Raw genomic sequence first — 19310 nt, 5'->3', positions numbered from 1 at the left:
TTATGTCCCTATAGACGCTTTCCTACATCCCCTAATCAATTCTGGTTGGCTGGTGGTTCAAGGTGACTAGTTAAACTCTTCTTTTAGTGGATACTTTTCAAGACTCGTTCCCAAAGACACAAATATTCTTCTTAATCCTTCACTTATGTCCCTGTGGACGCTTTCCTACATCCCCCAATCAATTCTGGTTGGCTGGTGGTTCAAGGTGACAAGTTGAACTCTTCTTTTAGTTGATACATTTCAAACCTCGTTCCCAAAGACACAAATATTCTTCTTAATTCTTCACTTATGTCCCCATGGACGCTTTCCTACATCCCCCAATCAATTCTGGTTGGCTGGTGGTTCAAGCTGACAAGTTGAAATTTTCTTTTAGTTCATACATTTGAAGACTCGTTCCCAAAGACACAAATATTCTTCTTAATTCTTCACTTATGTCCCCATGGACGCTTTCCTACATCCCCCAATCAATTCTGGTTGGCTGGTGGTTCAAGGTGACAAGTTGAACTCTTCTTTTAGTTGATACATTTCAAACCTCGTTCCCAAAGACACAAATATTCTTCTTAATTCTTCACTTATGTCCCCATGGACGCTTTCCTACATCCCCCAATCAATTCTGGTTGGCTGGTGGTTCAAGCTGACAAGTTGAAATTTTCTTTTAGTTGATACATTTGAAGACTCGTTCCCAAAGACACAAATATTCTTCTTAATTCTTCACTCATGTCCCTGTGGACGCTTTCCTACATCCCTCAATCAATTCTGGTTGGCTGGTGGTTCAAGGTGACTAGTTGAACTCTTCTTTTAGTTGACACATTTCAAACCTCGTTCCCAAAGACACAAATATTCTTCTTAATTCTTCACTTATGTCCCCGTGGACGCTTTCCTACATCTCCCTATCAATTCTGGTTGGCTGGTGGTTCAAGGTGACAACTTGAACTGTTCTTTTAATGGATACATTTCAAGACTCGTTCCCAAAGACACAAATATTCTTCTTAATTCTTCACTCATGTCCCTGTGGACGCTTTCCTACATCTCCCTATCAATTCTGGTTGGCTGGTGGTTCAAGGTGACAACTTGAACTGTTCTTTTAATGGATACATTTCAAGACTCGTTCCCAAAGACACAAATATGCTTCTTAATCCTTCACTTATGTTCCTGTGGACACTTCCCTACATCCCCCAATCAATTCTGGTTGGCTGGTGGTTCAAGCTGACAAGTTGAAATTTTCTTTTAGTTGATACATTTGAAGACTCGTTCCCAAAGACACAAATATTCTTCTTAATTCTTCACTTATGTCCCTGTGGACGCTTTCCTACATCTCCCTATCAATTCTGGTTGGCTGGTGGTTCAAGGTGACAACTTGAACTGTTCTTTTAATGGATACATTTCAAGACTCGTTCCCAAAGACACAAATATTCTTCTTAATTCTTCACTCATGTCCCTGTGGACGCTTTCCTACATCCCCCAATCAATTCTGGTTGGCTGGTGGTTCAAGGTGACTAGTTGAACTCTTCTTTTAGTTGATACATTTCAAGACTCGTTCCCATAGATACAAATATTCTTCTTAATTCTTCACTTATGTCCCTGTGGACGCTTTCCTACATCCCTCAATCAATTCTGGTTGGCTGGTGATCAAGGTGACTAGTTGAACTCTTCTTTTAGTGGATACATTTCAAGACTCGTTCCCAAAGATACAAATATTCTTCTTAATCCTTCACTTATGTCCCTGTGGACGCTTTCCTACATCCCCCAATCAATTCTGGTTGGCTGGTGGTTCAAGGTGACTAGTTGAACTCTTCTTTTAGTGGATACATTTCAAGTACAACCCAATCGACGTTCCTCTGCATCAGCGTCAGCGCATTTACTTGTTTGCCTCTTAACAATTTTCATACCATTACTTAGTTAGATGCCGAGTAAATAGCTACACTAGAAAATTTACTATATCATTATAATGATTGATATTTTACATCCTATACTTTTAGAACATCATTTTATTCTTATATACTAGTTTCTTTAGGTTATATTTTAGTGAAAAAAATAATTTTTTCACCTTAGAATCATCGTTTTCAAAGTCAATGAGATGATATATAGTGTTGAAGACCTTTGTGTCTTATTCCCACGATACTGTCAGTCTAGGCGCGCCTTTTTGACCCGGAAGGTACCCACGACATCCGGCGATGGCGAGACAAGCACCATATGGTATCGCTAACAGTGGAACTCTATATAAAATACATATACAGATTGTCTCTTTAGTAATTTCAATTAAAAATGAACTGTTTTATTAATTTTTTATTGTAGAATATCTAGTTATATCAAGTCCAACTAAAATATATTTTGCTCTTGTCGTTCTTTCCGATTTAATACGATTGTAGGGATCGAAATTTTTCCAAAAATATATTTTATTGAACGAACCGTCACACGTATATTTCCAATCGAATGAATCTTCAATTGTACAAGAATTCCTTTTAACGTAAGATGATTTTGTATCATTATTGACGATAAGTTTCTTTTCGATTGTTTTCGACGGTCTCGCGTTTTTGTAAACGAATCCGATTTCGGCACATGGTAGGTAAAATTTCGGATTATACATTATTAAATCGTAAGGCATATGAGCGCCCGGTTCGGCTCGTTCGAAATACCTCAACAAATTATTTCTCATCATTTCTATATGTTCTTGCCTCGAGGAATTACCTGAAATTGATCAGTAATAGTGATTATCAGGTATTTTAGAAAACACTTCCAAAATTGACCAGATATTTAACTTGAAAACACAACAAAAATCAACACCAAAATGTAGAACCACGTCTACTGCTCATAGATTATAAACAAGCTTAAGATATAATTGAGAAGACACCTTGTATGAGGCTTGAGAATGTTTTTAAATGCCTCCGAAAACTGATATTTAATTTATAATCTGAAGCACCAAGATCTAGCATATGTCGATGATATCTATGATGTCACTAACCAGATCCCAAGGGTCAATCCCAAGTAATCAAAAAGATTTTCCCTAGGGATAGATAATAAATAGACTAGATATATACACAGGAAGAACCAGAAGGAAAACAAAGTTCTTAGAACGGTAAAGGAATGCTGATTATGAATAAGGATGTTCAAAACGAAGTCAAAGCAAAATGGTTGGAGCATGTGTACAGAATTACCAAGAAAGCACAAATAGAACGAGAAGAATCAAAAAAAGAAGTGGAAGACATCAAATTTGAGAAGAGTGGGAATAACTGGATTCACAAAAAGAATACAGGATAAAAATTGCTGGAGATATATAGAAATGAGCAAAACAGACCTTGGAAAGAAATATATATTTATTGATAACTGAAAAGACAGTTTTTATTGTCACGTAAATAGACACGTGTTGTAAGCTTCCGCCAACAACGGCCATTACCGTATCTGTACATACTGTAGTTAACATTTTTTGGAAATACTTTTAAATCAAGATTTTTATTTTGACCCATTGATATAAGCACTAATAAATAAGAAATTTTTTTTCTTTATATTGTCAAAGTCTGTGAAAAAATCAAATCAAATTGTATTTACTAATCCTATTCCAACTTTTAGTCGTTTCCGAGATATTTGAGATTTTAAATTATTAATTTTTAACAAGTTTTAATTTTTTATGTATACTTTTAGTAGGCTTTGTAATAAATGACATTCACTTAACTGTCATTTGTCAATTGTTGATACTTTCGAAAAATTTTAAAATGGTTCGTTCTCAATTTAATAACAAATAAATAAAATTTCCAGAAAACATTTGATATCTGGATAACGGTAAGGTTTAGGTATAGGAAAGTATGCATGAATTTGCATTATTTCTTACCCCTAAATGCATTAAAATGTGAAAAAGCGGGTGGTTCTATTTGAAAACATAAAGAAATTTGATATTTATGAAGTTAAACTTTGAACACTTTTTATACACACTCTGTATAAAATGAAAAATTTTTCAACACAGATTCAAATACGTCTGATCTTGCTAAAATCAACCGAATAGAAACCATTTTCATATCTTTAAGGGTATCCTCGTAGAAAAATCATTTATAAGGGTTAAATTTTTTATAAAAAAATTAATAACTCAAAAAGTATGCATTTTTCGAAAAAAGTTTTCAGACAAAAGTATAATAAAATCTTACGTATATTTAAAAAATTTAAAAAAATATTAATATATAGGGTGTTTTATTCAAAATAACAAAGTTACAATCGATTTCCGGTATAACCAAAAGTCGGCTATCTTTGAAAATATTTTATTTAAAAAGATCGTATCCGAAAACCCAAACGTAGAAATTTTCATGATTTTACTATAAGTATTTTGCTATTTACAGATAGTTTTAACTAGTAGTGGGACACCCTGTATATAATACTTACTTTTACGATGTACATTCTGTATGTGAACATCCGTGGAACTCTTAGTAGACGATCTATTCTTATTTTGGCAATTATGTACGTTGGTAAGTATAGATCTGGGTCTGGATTCTTTCATATTCACTTTATCGTCCGTGGTACATTTAATCGGTTCTTTAGAATTCGATGTTATCAATAACAAATACTTATTATTGGTGTCGAATAATTGATCGTAACTCTTTGAAGATTTTACAAGAGAATATAAAGATCGAGATAGCGTCACCGACGAAGTATTTTGTTTCGTCGAATCTACCGGAACGTTCTTTGGAACCGGATCGAAAAATTCATAATTCTCAGTATCCTGTTTAACGTATAAACTTTTCAAATAACTATTCTCTTCATAATGAAGTACCTCTTTTCTTCCGCAAATATAATCTTCCCAACGGAGTTCTTCGTATGATTTATCTTTGTATTCCCTCATAAACGTTATGCAATGGATCAGAACGTTACTTTTGACATCTCCGATGAAATCTACGCCCGTCGTGGCACGGAACACGATCGGAGTACCGAAAATATCTTTCCTATAAACCGGTCTCAGCGGAGGGAAATTTTCTAAATAAAAATCTTCGATCACCACAAATTTTGAAGCGTCATCTTCTAAAACGTCTTTCCTAAGGGGTAACTTGGATTTAGTCTTACGCTTTTTTCTCGATATGTTTTCTACTCGTCTTATTATCAAAGACATGTGGAATACCTACATGAATTTTATTTATTAAATATATAAACAAATTTTATACGTCAAAATGGACGATGTACGTCAATTTGACGTATAGATCGCGCGACATCTTCATTACCATCAACGTACCACTATATTAATGACATTTCTTAACTGTCATTTGTTATCTATAAATTTTAATCCAGTTTTGGGTCATGAAACTCCATGGTGGTTATCCCAACATGAGAGGGGGTAATACTTAAGCTCCAGGTACGGAAATGCTTAACCAGAATTCAATATGTAGATTTCGATAATCCTGGGAATTAGTTTATAAAAGTACTTAGTAGCACATCATTACAGAAAGAAATTTTTAATGTTTCTGCTATCAAATTATATGTTCAAATAGTATTAAAAACGTTCTATCCAAGTACTTTGGACTACATCGTATATCTGAGGAAAAGGGTTTTAATTGAATGAGTTTATATAAATAGACGTCACGCAAATACAAAGAAAATGACTTGTTTGTTAATTATTGCGGATTATAATTTAGATATTTGACTATATTTATTCATTGAACACGAGATCCATAACATGCTATCAAATAACTAAAAATAGAAATTTATTACGTGACATTTGTTGAATTAAATATGTCCGTGAAACTCATTAATCTTCCATAACAAGTCTATCGCTTGTTGCTTCTTCGATATCTTTCCACTTACTGGCTCCAGGTTGTTTTCCATGGTCGACCTCTACTCCATATTCAAATTATTCACTATTTCCACCAGTCTATCGAAGATCCAACCTGAGAAATTCGACTCCAGTAGTTGGTTTCTTCTTTATGTTTCTGGTCTTAATTCCTAATGTATAGATCATCAACTCTACCTGCAGAGCTTCCGGGGGGATTGGGTAGCCTAGTGGCACAAGGGAAAATAGAAGAGAAATAGAAAAGTACCCGAGGAAAACCCCGAATTTGGACAACCCAAGCAAGAAAAAGAGAACAGAAATGATTATATATTGAAATCACTAACCTCTTCTTCTTTTATCTCAGATGTTCTCAAACTTTTAAAAACTAACTTCGTTGTTATGTTTTTTGTTGAGTCTCTAGGTTTACCCAATCTAAGTATATCACCACTCAATTACAAAATTGTCTAATCAATCATTCGATGTTTTGAAAACTTTTCTAAATGATCAAAGTTAATTTATTAAGGATGGCTCGTGGTATTTCCAACTCGACAGGTTTTCAAGTGAAACGTATTAATTTCCTCGAGACGTATCAAACCATAGACGTAACATTTTTTTAAGATAAATGATTAATGTCTTAATTACATTAAATTTTATAGACCGGGCTTTTCACTTTTGTAAATGGTTTACAAAGATAACAATAAAAAAGTCACTGCTCTGGATTATCTATCTCCAAGTAAGAATAGATTTTTAAAAGCTTTTAGTAGCAGGTAAATAAAAACTAAAACTCGTTGAATATTTTTATAACGAGGGTAGATTACGATACTTTGATTACATGTTTGAAGACAACTCGTAGACAGTGTATTTTACATAAAGATGCTGCACCTTTACAAAATTCAATTGATGCAAGACTCAAAATACTTGTCATAAGCCTCAATTCGTAAACCAGATGATTGAGCGCTTTCCAACGTTTATCAATGTTTCGGGTGAATACAATACAAACATCAGAAATCACTACAAGTTATACCGAGTGTTATGTGCAGATCCACACACGTCCAATAGATTTCTGCCACGAGTTCTGATCTCCAGGATAGGTGACATATATTAATCTCCAAGCAGTCCCGATTTAACACCTATGGACTTTTTCCTTTGGGTTTATGTCGGTAACAAACTGACTTCCCTGTGTCTCTCAAAATTGTTCAACTCGACAAAACATAAACCCACAGTTATTTAATATTTTCTTAAATAATTATCTCGACATTTTATGCGTAAAGTAACTTTATTCGCGAGTAATTCAACTGATTAATTTCCTTTAGAATAAACCCTTAGGGCATTCCTTTGAAATATTTAACAGGGTGTTTCTTATTATATTACAACCGACGTATGCGAAATGCTAATTGAAATAAGATCATCAACAAAGATAAGACATAACTGAATCGATCCCAAAATAACGGAAAGTTATGTTTCAGTTTGTGTTAGTGGGTTCGCTAAAAGAAAAGTTAAATTCGCGACTAAATTATTTATACTCATTTATTTGTTTAAATTTACTTTTTTGAAATGCTATCGATTATCGTAGATCTGGACAAGGTGGAATTATTTCGGGTGTTTAAGGGAAAATATGTCGCGTAACGAATTTTCTTTGTTCCTAGAGAAATTAATTAATAACGTAGAAACCCTTCATCAGATGCAAACTTATAGAGAAGTAATCATGTTCGAGAAAGCCAGAAAGTTTGTTTGTTTCCCTTGTTTTGGGTTGTCAAAGAGAAACAGTAAGTTAAGCTACGTGAATATTTTACTTTCATGAAAACCACAAAATACCAAATTTAAATGCTTTGAACTTCGAAGTCCTGTATTTCGGGAAATTGTAATGTTTAAAAATTGAAATTTTCACAACTTATGAATTATTTTTTTCGGTGTAGATCGGCGTATCATATAAAGAGTTCTGCTTTTTGGTTTATGAGACACAAGCAACTTAAAATCATCACAATTTTTAAAACATAAAATAAAATATAAACTTTGAGATCCTGTACCTCAGGAAATTATAGTGTTTGGAAATTGAAATTTTCACAACTTATGAATTATTTCTTTCAATATAGATCGGCGTATCATATAAAAAGCTCTGCTTTTTGGTTCATGAGACACAAGCAACTTTGATTCATCACAATTTTTAAAACATAAAATAAAATATAAACTTTGAGATCCTGTACCTCAGGAAAATTATAGTGTATGGAAAGTGAAATTTTCAAAATTTATGAAAGGCTTCTTTCAGTGTATATCGACGTATCATATAAGAAGCTATACTTATTGGTTTATGAGATACAAGCAACTTTAAATAATTACAATTTAAAAAACATAAAATATAAACTTTGAAGTCCCGTATCTCAGGAAATTATAGTGTTTGGAAATTGAAATTTTCAAAACTTATGAATGGCTTCTTTCAGTGTAAATCGACGTATCATATAAAACTCTATGTTTATTGGTTTATGAAATACAAGCAACTTTAAATCATTACAATTTATAAAACATAAAATAAAATATAAACTTTAATGTCCCGTACCTCTGAAAATTATAGTGTTCGGAAATTGAAATTTTCAATTTATGAATTATTTTTTTCAATATACATCGACGTATCATATAAAACGTTATGCGTATCGGTTTATGAAATACAGGCAACTTTGAATCATCAAAATTTTTAAATTATAAAATACAATATAAACTTTGAAGTCCTGTATCTCAGGAAATTATAATATTTGAAAATTGAAAGCTTCACAACTTATGAACTATTTATTTCAGTGTAAATCGACGTATCATATAAAACTCTATGTTTATTGGTTTATGAGATACAAGCAACATAGAATCATCATAATTTTTAAAGCATAAAATAAAATATAAACTTTGATGTCCTGTATCTCAGGAAATTATAGTGTTGGGAAATTGAAATTTTCACAACTTATGAAATATTTCTTTCAGTGTAGATCAACGTATCATATAAAACGCTATGCATATCGGTTTATGAGATAATGGCAACTTTGAAACATCACAATTTTTAAAGCATAAAATAAAATATAAACGTTGATGTCCTGTATCTCAGGAAATTATAGTGTTCGGAAATTGAAATTTTCACAACTTATGAACTATTTCTTTCAGTGTAAATCGGCGTATCATATAAAACGTTATCTTGATTTAATTTCATATTCTCCGAAGTTTTCTATTACAATATTCAAAATAGGATAACGATTATTAGTAATAAAAAGAGTAAGTCCTTTATCGCGAAAAAATAATCCTACAGAATCACTTAAAAGAAACTGAATATAAAGTTTTTAAATCCTTGAATGGAAATCACGGAATTTGTTTCGTATAGATTACTTTTATGTTCTATACTTGACGCTGAATCTGTAGAAGTCGTTAAAATTTGATGACACCACTATAAAAAATATTTAAATAAATGAAAGGTTACATCTACCGATTGTGCAACTATATATAAAGTAAATACAGGATGTCCCATTGAAAACTGCGAACCATAGTTTATTATGCAATTCGTTTTCGATGTTGAAATTAATTCTTTTTAGTCCTTATGTTGAATAATTCGTCTGATTTAATACTAATTTGACCGATAGAATTAATTACAAAGTTGTAATAGTTTAACAACAATGTTGTTGTGGATGATGTAATGTTTTCGATAGAATAATTAAATAATATCATGGTTTAACCATCGGAGCATTCTATTCAATAACTTTACAGTTGATTATGGCGCCGCTATATCGACCTTGGATTTGGCGCGTCGTGGGTTTCCTTTGTTGCAACTTGGCAGTGCTACTGCTTCCTGATAATCGCAAATAAACTATTCACACAATCACGAAAACTAACAACAATCATTAGAAAAAACATTTATTTTGTTGTAGTGCAATAATAAATGTTTATACATATTTTTTCTCTATATTATATAATAATAAACAAATGAAAGAAATATTCATGGTTTTAAACCCAATTAAAACTTGTTTCAACAACCAAGAATTAAAAAATTTTACCACAATGAAAGCTACACAATACAAAATAATCCAGTGCCCGAGTAACCAACGTTTGTTGTCGAGGAACTACCTGAAGATATTGAAGAATCTAAAGTAACTGTTGATGGCAAGATGAAAGAGAAAAGAATCAAGAAGCGTATGATTAGGAAACATCAAGATGACAAAAGAGAGAAAACGACAGAAATCGTGCAAGAACTGGAGGTACCAGAAGAAACCCTACTAGAAAAACAAACGTTTCTTCTCGAGAAATCACCTCAAGAACCCGAGGAATCTGTAGTAATAATTTGAGAAAGTAGAAGATGGCAAAAGAGAAAATATCGATCAAAAAATAAAAAATTAGTAGATAGAAAAATGAATATGGCTGTAATTTTGAACACAAAAGAAGAAAGAAAAAGATTAGCGGTTTCTATGTCTAAAAAAATGATGTTTATAGTGTAGAAACTTCTTTAAATTCTTCATTAATATCTGCAGAATTATCAAAAACAGTTGACTTAGATCTCGAAACATTTTGAAAGCAATTCGAATATTGGTTGATATTTCAACCATTTCACACTCTACAAAACTCACATATTTTGCTGTTTATCAGATTTTACTACTTCTTTGTTTATTATTTTTTCCACGTAAGTATTTTGAAACATGATGAGATTTTGGGCAATTTGAAATTAGTGGAAAAAGAAAATTTATAAATTAACCAAACCATTCACTTGTTTTTTCATATAAAAAGATTCCTCTGGAGAAAATTTATGTGCGTCCACTTATTGGTGCAATTAGGCGAAAAAATTTAGATGAATTTACGATGTTGGTCTAAATGCACTTGGCTAAGATATGATTCTTAAAGAAATTTACCTATTTAGAGAAAAACGATCATGTAACATTGATTCGATTTGGAAAAAGTGGTTAAAATGATATAGTTTCTAAATTTTCGGTTCGTACTTCTCGCTGAAACCTTCATTACCAATATGGCGATGCAGTGACGTCAATATATAGTAACCTTATAAACAATTAACTACATTGTTTAGTGTTTATTTGTTTTTGTGTTATAAAAAGGCTTTCGAAACTTATAAATGATATGTAGCCACTCAGAGTACTAATTTTTTTCTTAAAAACACCCGAAAAACCATTCATTCACTTACCTACAGTAATAAATGAATGAAAAAAGTGATTTAAACAATATGTAATTGTGTTTGTTTTTATTGTAAATTTTTTGCACGAATCGAAATCCGTCCCTGTCGCTTCCTGTACTTTTTCACAATAACCATACAACAAAATGGAAGACAGAATTACAAATTCCGGTTTCGACGATGCATTGTGGTACAGCAGAGTTCTTTCACCTTGACTTTCAATTGTTAAGTTTGAAAACCCAATAAGGAGAGCGAATGGATAATAAATAACAGAAAATACTGTGAAATTTGATAGTTCGTAGACCTATTGTCCCGATATCGATAATTGTCATCTACGAGAAACGATGATGGACTAGAAAGTACGGTGCGGTGATCGATATCATATATAATATCGATCAGAATCGGCTCAGACGAAAACGTATTTCATAAAAAGAAAACATTTATATCGGAAAATTCTATATTAACAAACATTTAAACTACTGTATAGGTTAGTTTAGACTAGACAACTTATTCGGAGGCGTAAAATCTATTCAGTTATCCATTATTTTCCATCTAACTATCTCTTCCTTTTTATAACTTACGTTCAAGCCACTTCAACTTTTTACATGCTCATATCTGTTATTTCTTCGACGCAATTCTTCTCTTCTTCATCTTCATTGAACTCTAATATTTGGCCTTTGCACTATATATCTTTTTTCTCGATCCACTTTCTGTTTTTACCTCTTCTTTCCACTTCATACTGTTCAGGTATCCAGCAAAAGCTTACTGTAGTGGCACGATCCACAATGATCAGTGTAGGCGTCAAAATTTGATGATTTTAGATATTTTTCTATTTCTTTAATAAACTTCTTTCCACTGCTGTTTCTATCCCGTGTTTTCTGTTTCATTATCTGTTATCTTTTCCCTCGTATTTCCCTTATAATTTTTATTTCTTTTGTCTAGCTGCTCCTCGATTTTCCTTCCTTATTTTTGTATATTTCTCCAGTATCCATCTTTTTTCTCCCAATCTCAAGTGATTCGATCAAACCATCTTAATTGATCTTCCTCCATTTTGTTTTGAGCTGATTTTAAGTTGATAATTTTAACTTTTAACTCAATTCGGTTCTACTCTTTATTGTTTTTTAGTAATCTCATATTAAGTATTTTGATTTTTTATATCCAATTTTGAGAAATTTATAATAAAAGTCGTGTCAGATATTTTTTCACTCTTCTTTAACTGGGGAGAGTCCATGTAGCATTATCGACATTTAATGTCTATAAATAATTAAAATTCAAAAGAGAAATCGGTCATTATAGGTCATCCGGTCTAGTGCTTATAACTGTGTTTAAATATTAGACTGCTATTATTATTTAGATAAAACATGAACTGCCGTTTCAATATCTGAATCAAATATGAAGTACTGATTAATTGATTTGAATCAAATTTCAAATAATGATAATTCGGTCTAGTTTTTTATATAAAAATTTGATATACAAGGTTAGCGACAAAGTAATTTCGGTTTTGTAGTATAAAATAAAACATTTCTTTAAAAAAAAGGATAGTTTCTATTCAATTGACCTTTTACTATCTTTCTTTCAGTTTCATGATTCCGCGCTCATAAAATATCTGGTTCTTATCAGCCAAAAAACTGAACCAGGTTCTATTGAACGTCATCGTCATTTGTGAAAGTCTGTCCATTCAAAGAACTTTGCAAACATCGAAATAAATGGTAAACAGATGGGGCTATGGTATAACTTCCTAGCCAAACTCCAATAGTTTCCCATGAGTTGCCAAAGATGTTTGAAGCCTTGCATCATCATGATGAAACTCTAAACTTTTCCGATTTGACCTTTTTTCTTTGATTGCGTCATCTAATTTCATTAATTGTTGACAGTAAGCAAACATTTGTTTGAACCAGGTGTAATTGAAGGTTATCGTCATTTGTGAAAGTTTAACCAATCAAAGAACTTTGCAAACATCGAAATACATGGTAGTCAGATGGGGCTATGGCATAACTTCCTAGCCAAACTCCAATAGTTTCCCATGAGTTGCCAAAGATGTTTGAGACCTTGCATTATCATGATGAAACTCTAAACTTTTCCGATTTGACCTTTTTTCTTTGATTACCTCATCTAGTTTCATTAATTGTTGAGATTATACATCAGAAATGATCGTTTGGTTCCTTTCAAGCAGCTCAAAAGACACCAAACTGACAGCATGAGCTTTTTTTGTTGTTTTCCAGCTTTGTTCTGGATCATCGTGTTTGCTTCATGATCGTTTTTGAACTATGCTACTGTACAGGACCCATTTTTCATCACCAGTGATGATTCTTTTCAAAAAAGGGTCCGTTTCGTTTCAGGCGCATATTGCAAATGTTGATTCTTTATATTGAATGAATTTCTCTCAATTGTTGTGCACTTTCATTTCGAAAATATATTATTATAGAGATGTTGTATTGATTATGCTTGTTGCTATATCTTTTGAAGCTTTTCGGTACCTCGGCGCACACTAAAAATGCTTTATCAACTCAAGAAATCTCTTTTCAATCAATCACTAACAATATTTGCTTATAATATATATAATTATAAAATAACAAAAGTAGTTTCACTTAAATGACTGTCACTTTTTAGTGACTAATCGAAATGTCTTTCGAAAGTTGGTACTTCATAAACGTCATATGGATTTGCCAATGGCAGTGCCATCTGTGTGTCAGTCACACGACTTATTGAGTGATGTAAAGGTCTTAACGCTCGGTTGAGGTTACGTCTGTATATTAGAATACAATATTATCAGTTTCATAAATTGGAAATTTCCTACAATATAGTTAATCAAAAATAAAAATGTTGACCTCTCCTACGGTTCAAGATATTAAATCCGATTTTAATAATACAAATCTAAATAACCACTTGTTTTCATGGCGCCAACTGTCAATCATTCTGGCGCAATCAAAACCTGTTCAGTTGTTTTTATTTCACTTTTTTTTCGGTTTTGATTGGCGTAACTGTATTTCGTCTACTCGATTTATCATTGACAGTATAATAAATTTTATTTTCCTTGTTGCGTCCTTGATTTTTTACCGGAAGAAATTTATATAAAATTATATAAAAATTCGATTTTACAAATTTCGATTAGACGCCGAAGGTTATTTTTTTACACACTCAAAAATAACGAAAATTCTGACGGGCTTCAGACATTAAACAAATTATTCCGAATTGGCAATGAACCCGCGATTAAATAAACATTATTTCTGACCCGTAAAACGAAACGAAAAAAATCCCATATATAATTCAAACATTGAACCCATAAGTCTGATAAATTTTTTACGATTACCATAAATATTTCATATTCAAATTAAACGGTTTCCATCAAAATAAGGAATAGGTAAGACCTCGACATACCACCTACCAATCTCTGATCACTAATGCAACATCGTTCGTAAGAAACATCGATGTTTATGAGCGATTTATCGATGTTTGGAAAACATCGATTAATCGTTTCCATTTCTACATCAAATTAGAAAGATTTGTGATACATAGAAGGTTCTTAGATTTAGTCCAGGGTATAACTTTCAATGGAAAAAACTAGTAGTAACATGAAATAATTCTATGGGAGATTTCAGAAGATCTTGTCTTTTATTGCTTATGAAGTACGAAGTTACGTGTCGGGGAGTTTCTTTATATGGGTTGATTCAACTCTTGGGATATTTTTTGGTGTGTTTTGTATGAGATTTTGCCAAAAGAACGATAGAAGGATGTAGGGGCATTATTCATGTGGGTATTTTAGGTCCAACTACCACTTTTTATACGTAGGAGTTGTAGCCATATTGCGGTAAAATAATAATTTTTTTTAATCTAATAATTTTATTTGTTTCACCACATGGTTTGGTGTACCTTTTTTTATATTGGAATGTGCAATATCGAAACACAGCTGACAATAACAAAACAGCAATGAAATGGAGAAACTTTTGCCTATTTGGCCGTTTCTTGCGTTTTCTCGTTTACCACAATCATTTATAATGACTTTAGGACATCGTTGCCACGTCTCAACAAAAAATTTCTCTCCTTTATATTAAATATGAACAGTTGAGTGATAAAGTTGCCGGTGCGCTTTAAATGAATCATCCTGTTCGAAGAACTTAACAAAAGACTAGTAATTTTACTCGAAGACGCGATTCATCGTGCCCTGACTATTGTTCAAGTCCAGCAAGAGCTCAGAGAAACGCGAGAAGTGGCTATGGATAGCTGGACAGTCAAAAGAAGATTTAGAGAAGCTAATTTAGAGCCAAAAAGGCCAGCTACAAACTAAATCGTCTACGATTTGACAGAGAACACGTTAATAGGACTGAAGAATAATGAGGTTTTCTTCTCAGACGAAAGCAGAATGTGTCTGCATGGCAACGATAGAAGAAGACAAGTGTACGGAGGACCTGGAGAAATATTAGCGAAGTTTTGGAAAAACGTGGCTTTCGAAAGAGGTTGATTTGAACAGGCAAGTAAAAGCAAGGAGCAGGGAGATTAAGCATTCGTTCTCTAGAGCCGTTTCATCGGTCGCTATGGATTGGCCAGCGTGAGCCCGGACTGAGCAAAAGTTACTGCAGTAGCCACGAAACTGGATTTCAAAACAGCGCATTGAATGGCATCGAACAAGATCGATTAAATAAACATTTTCGATTGTATATTGTTAAGATTTTTTGCTAGATACTTTTGATCGTGAGTTTTTTTCCTACAATTTAATTCTGGTTTATCGGATTTTAATTTTTCGTGGCACTTTGTTTAGTATCTAGTAAATGATACGCTAAATCCATCATGTATTAATTTTTAGTTTAATAAAATAAAAATGGTTTGTGGAAAATAATATTTCGCGGTATGTAGGAAAAATAATGAAAACCGACAACATCGCGCAGTCTCTTGTATCTTTCCTACGCCATCGTTTCTTGGCACGTTCAGTTAGTTTGTAGCGGTGGTAGTAGTCAGCTGGTTGAGAGAATTTCGTAGACTTCGCTTTGTGGGCCATTCTCCGTAGTAGGGCCACTTAAAAGTTCGGTAGTGGAAATTTTTTTCCCGTTGACTATGTGAAAAATCGTATTAGTTTTCTTGTGGTTTGTTTATTCAGTTTTTTTGTTTCGAGTTTCAGCGCGTATATTTCTTCTTAACTTTTGAAAACTATTGGATTAAATTGGATTCTTCACTTTGGAATGTACGTGTGGTAAAGTTTTAAATATTTTTTCGTTCTCGTTTATTCTAAAACTCGTGTGGATGGTACCGAATTTATATTTTTATATCGAAATGTGATACGTGCGTTGTTTAAACAATAAACATCCTCCATTTTATATAATCAAATTTTTAAAAACGATCTATTTTTCATATATACATATATATATAAGTTTTACCACGACCTTAATCGAATGTTTTATCAAGAATATCACTTATTTGTTGATTTTATCGATAAAAATCAGTAAATAATACAGTGTGGACGAAAAATGTATTACATTACAGTACATTGAGATTGAAATTAACACCTATAAATTTGACAACGTAAAACAACACTACCCTAATCAATATGTATTTTTGAGTGAGTGATTTAGGACTAGTTATATTTGCACGTAGCTATTTACACCCTAGAAATGAAGAATTCAGCTTCTACCGGAAATACTTGGTTACCATATTTGAATTAATCGTAATCGACCTACTATTTCAGAAGTCATTAAAGCAAAACGATTGTTTTGAAATGTTCTTATTATTATTTTTATTTGCAATAATATTCCAAATAAGTAGTAGCTGTGCTAAGACTACAAATGTCTTCTTTCAATCGACGATCAAAGTTCATTTTAACCTTGTCCTTGTTTCTTTATTGGCATTCCTCAGTTGTTAATTCCGTCTAAACTACACGATCACTTTGAGACACATTTTTATTACATCTTATAGATTTTTTATGGGAACAATTAATTGTTCTTTTAGTAGATCTTTTTTTTTTGTTTCAAAACTCACTTCAAAATATCAGATTTATCGAAAATAACAAGCTTTTCAAAATGGTAACAATATTTTTAAACTTAGTTTCTATATAATGAACCAAAAAGTCATTTATTTTATTTAAAATTTAGCTAGAGGTATTTGAGTATGAAAGTTTGAAAATGAGGGATGAAATTATAGCAAAATCAATTTGGTAGTACGTAGAGTATGTAAAGTAATTCGAAATATTGTTGAAACTCAGCGAATCCTAAAGAAAAATTGTTAATATAAAGTCACTTCCTATAAATATTGACGTTTTTGTCATGATTATTTCCATACCTACTATTTTTAGTTTTCCCTAGTATATAAACAACTTCCTCGTACTAAAACTTCTATTTTGGTACACGAGAAACGATATTCATTATTCACAATCAATAATTTAATCTGGAAAATATTTTTCGCCAACATTTTTTTTCATATATTTAACAAATTATTTATACGAAATATACACCATAATGTGCTTTCCAATTCATCCACCATTTTACGAAAAAATCAACTACTTCCAAATTTGTACTCCCTCTATAAACTTTTTTATTCCCAAACTTGAAATAACTACAAGTTTCATTCCCAAAACTTATCGCTTATCCTAATTTAAGTTAGGTTAGATAACCCCAATCTCCTCGTAAAATTGCACACGAGATTTTGAACTTCCCATTCTGAGGCTTCGAAAAACAGTACTTATAGAGCAGCATTCAGCTCAAAAATCAGTTTTTCCAGCTTTACAGTTATCGTATGATTCGTTTTTTGAGTGCGATAAGCTCCAACGGAATTTATTAGAGAATTTTAGAAAATGATCGTGGTAAGATACGTTTCCGATTCCGATATATTCCGTGGAGAAACGTTGATGATAGTTTCTCTAATTCCCCACACTAAGGAAAATGACGTGTCACATCGACTTCCTCTTCTTCTCATGCCGTCTTCTCATTGAAGGTTCGCGACCACGTTTTTAAATGCGTCTGAGATTTTGCCATTCTCCAGCCAGGATTTCTTCTTTCTGCCGATGCCTTTCTTTACCTCTACTCAGCCCTATATCATGTTCTGTAACAGTTGATATTTGTCTTCTTATCTTGATAATTATCAACAGCTTTCTTTTGCGACAAATGCGTCTTAGTACTTCGTCGTTGGGGATTCTACCATTCCAGGGTATGCGTCTATAGAACCACATCTCAAATGCCTCAAGTTTTTTGATAATTTCAGCTTTCGATGTCAAAGTTTCCATTCCGTGCAGCAGCTCTGACCACACATAACATTCCATGAATCCTATTCAGACGTGGAGGTTTAGATTTCTGTTTAAGAATTGTCAACAGCTTTCTTTTACGACCAATGCATCTTAGTACTTCGTCCTTGGTGATTCTGCCAGTCCAGGGTATGCGTCTATAGAACCACATCTCAAATGCCTCAAGTTTTTTGATAATTTCAGCTTTCGAGGTCAAAGTTTCCACTCCGTGCAGCAGATCTGACCACACATAACATTCCGTGAATCCTATTCAGACGTGGAGGTTTAGATTTCTGTTTAAGAATTGTCAACAGCTTTCTTTTACGACCAATGCATCTTAGTACTTCGTCCTTGGTGATTCTGCAAGTCCAGGGTATGCGTCTATAGAACCACATCTCAAATGCCTCAAGTTTTTTGATAATTTCAGCTTTCGAGGTCAAAGTTTCCACTCCGTGCAGCAGATCTGACCACACATAACATTCCATGAATCCTATTCAGACGTGGAGGTTTAGATTTCTGTTTAAGAATTGTCAACAGCTTTCTTTTACGACCAATGCATCTTAGTACTTCGTCCTTGGTGATTCTGCAAGTCCAGGGTATGCGTCTATAGAACCACATCTCAAATGCCTCAAGTTTTTTGATCATTTGAGCTTTCGAGGTCCAGGTTTCCACTCCGTGCAGCAGATCTGACCACACATAACATTCCATGAATCCTATTCAGACGTGGAGGTTTAGATTTGTGTTTAAGAATTGTCAACAGCTTTCTTTTACGACCAATGCATCTTAGTACTTCGTCCTTGGTGATTCTGCCAGTCCAGGGTATGCGTCTATAGAACCACATCTCAAATGCCTCAAGTTTTTTGATAATTTCAGCTTTCGATGTCAAAGTTTCCATTCCGTGCAGCAGCTCTGACCACACATAACATTCCATGAATCCTATTCAGACGTGGAGGTTTAGATTTGTGTTTAAGAATTGTCAACAGCTTTCTTTTGCGACCAATGCATCTGAGTACGTCGTCGTTGGTGATTCTGCCAGTCCAGGGTATCTTCAAGGTGCGTCTATAAAGACACATCGACTTAGTTACTTAAATTTCGAGTAATAAAATTTAGAAATCAGAAGCGAAGATGAAGTATCGAAAGATCCGGCTGAAAAAACAAAATTTGTAGCATTGAATCTTCTTGAGGGTAGTCGCATGGTGAAGAACTCTATATAGAGG

General features: G+C 32.9%; 2 protein-coding genes across 15 annotated transcripts in view; one reads left to right on the top strand and one right to left on the bottom strand.

The window, feature by feature from the left end:
* Positions 1-19310, top strand: part of LOC130896065 (dual 3',5'-cyclic-AMP and -GMP phosphodiesterase 11) — a 101994-nt gene that overhangs the window by 33523 nt on the left and 49161 nt on the right. For 2 of the 14 annotated variants that reach the window (XM_057803868.1, XM_057803863.1), the window contains exon 1: positions 15809-16065. The exons of 9 other annotated variants lie outside the window; for them this stretch is intronic. The gene's annotated coding sequence lies outside the window, so the exon portion shown is untranslated. Of the gene's footprint in view, positions 1-15808; positions 16075-19310 lie in introns of those variants that run through there. 3 more of the 14 variants (XM_057803869.1, XM_057803865.1, XM_057803871.1) reach the window with 2 other exon arrangements.
* Positions 2278-5160, bottom strand: LOC130896066 (uncharacterized). Its single transcript, XM_057803872.1, has 2 exons — positions 4369-5160; positions 2278-2688 (listed from the first exon to the last, which is right to left on the bottom strand). Exons 1-2 carry the CDS (start codon positions 5087-5089, stop codon positions 2279-2281), a joined length of 1131 nt encoding a protein of 376 aa, XP_057659855.1. The 5' UTR covers positions 5090-5160; the 3' UTR covers position 2278.

Source organism: Diorhabda carinulata, chromosome 6, assembly GCF_026250575.1.
Source record: "Diorhabda carinulata isolate Delta chromosome 6, icDioCari1.1, whole genome shotgun sequence".
Classification (NCBI taxonomy): Eukaryota; Metazoa; Arthropoda; class Insecta; order Coleoptera; family Chrysomelidae; genus Diorhabda; species Diorhabda carinulata.
This window is presented reverse-complemented; position numbering and strand designations above follow the sequence as displayed.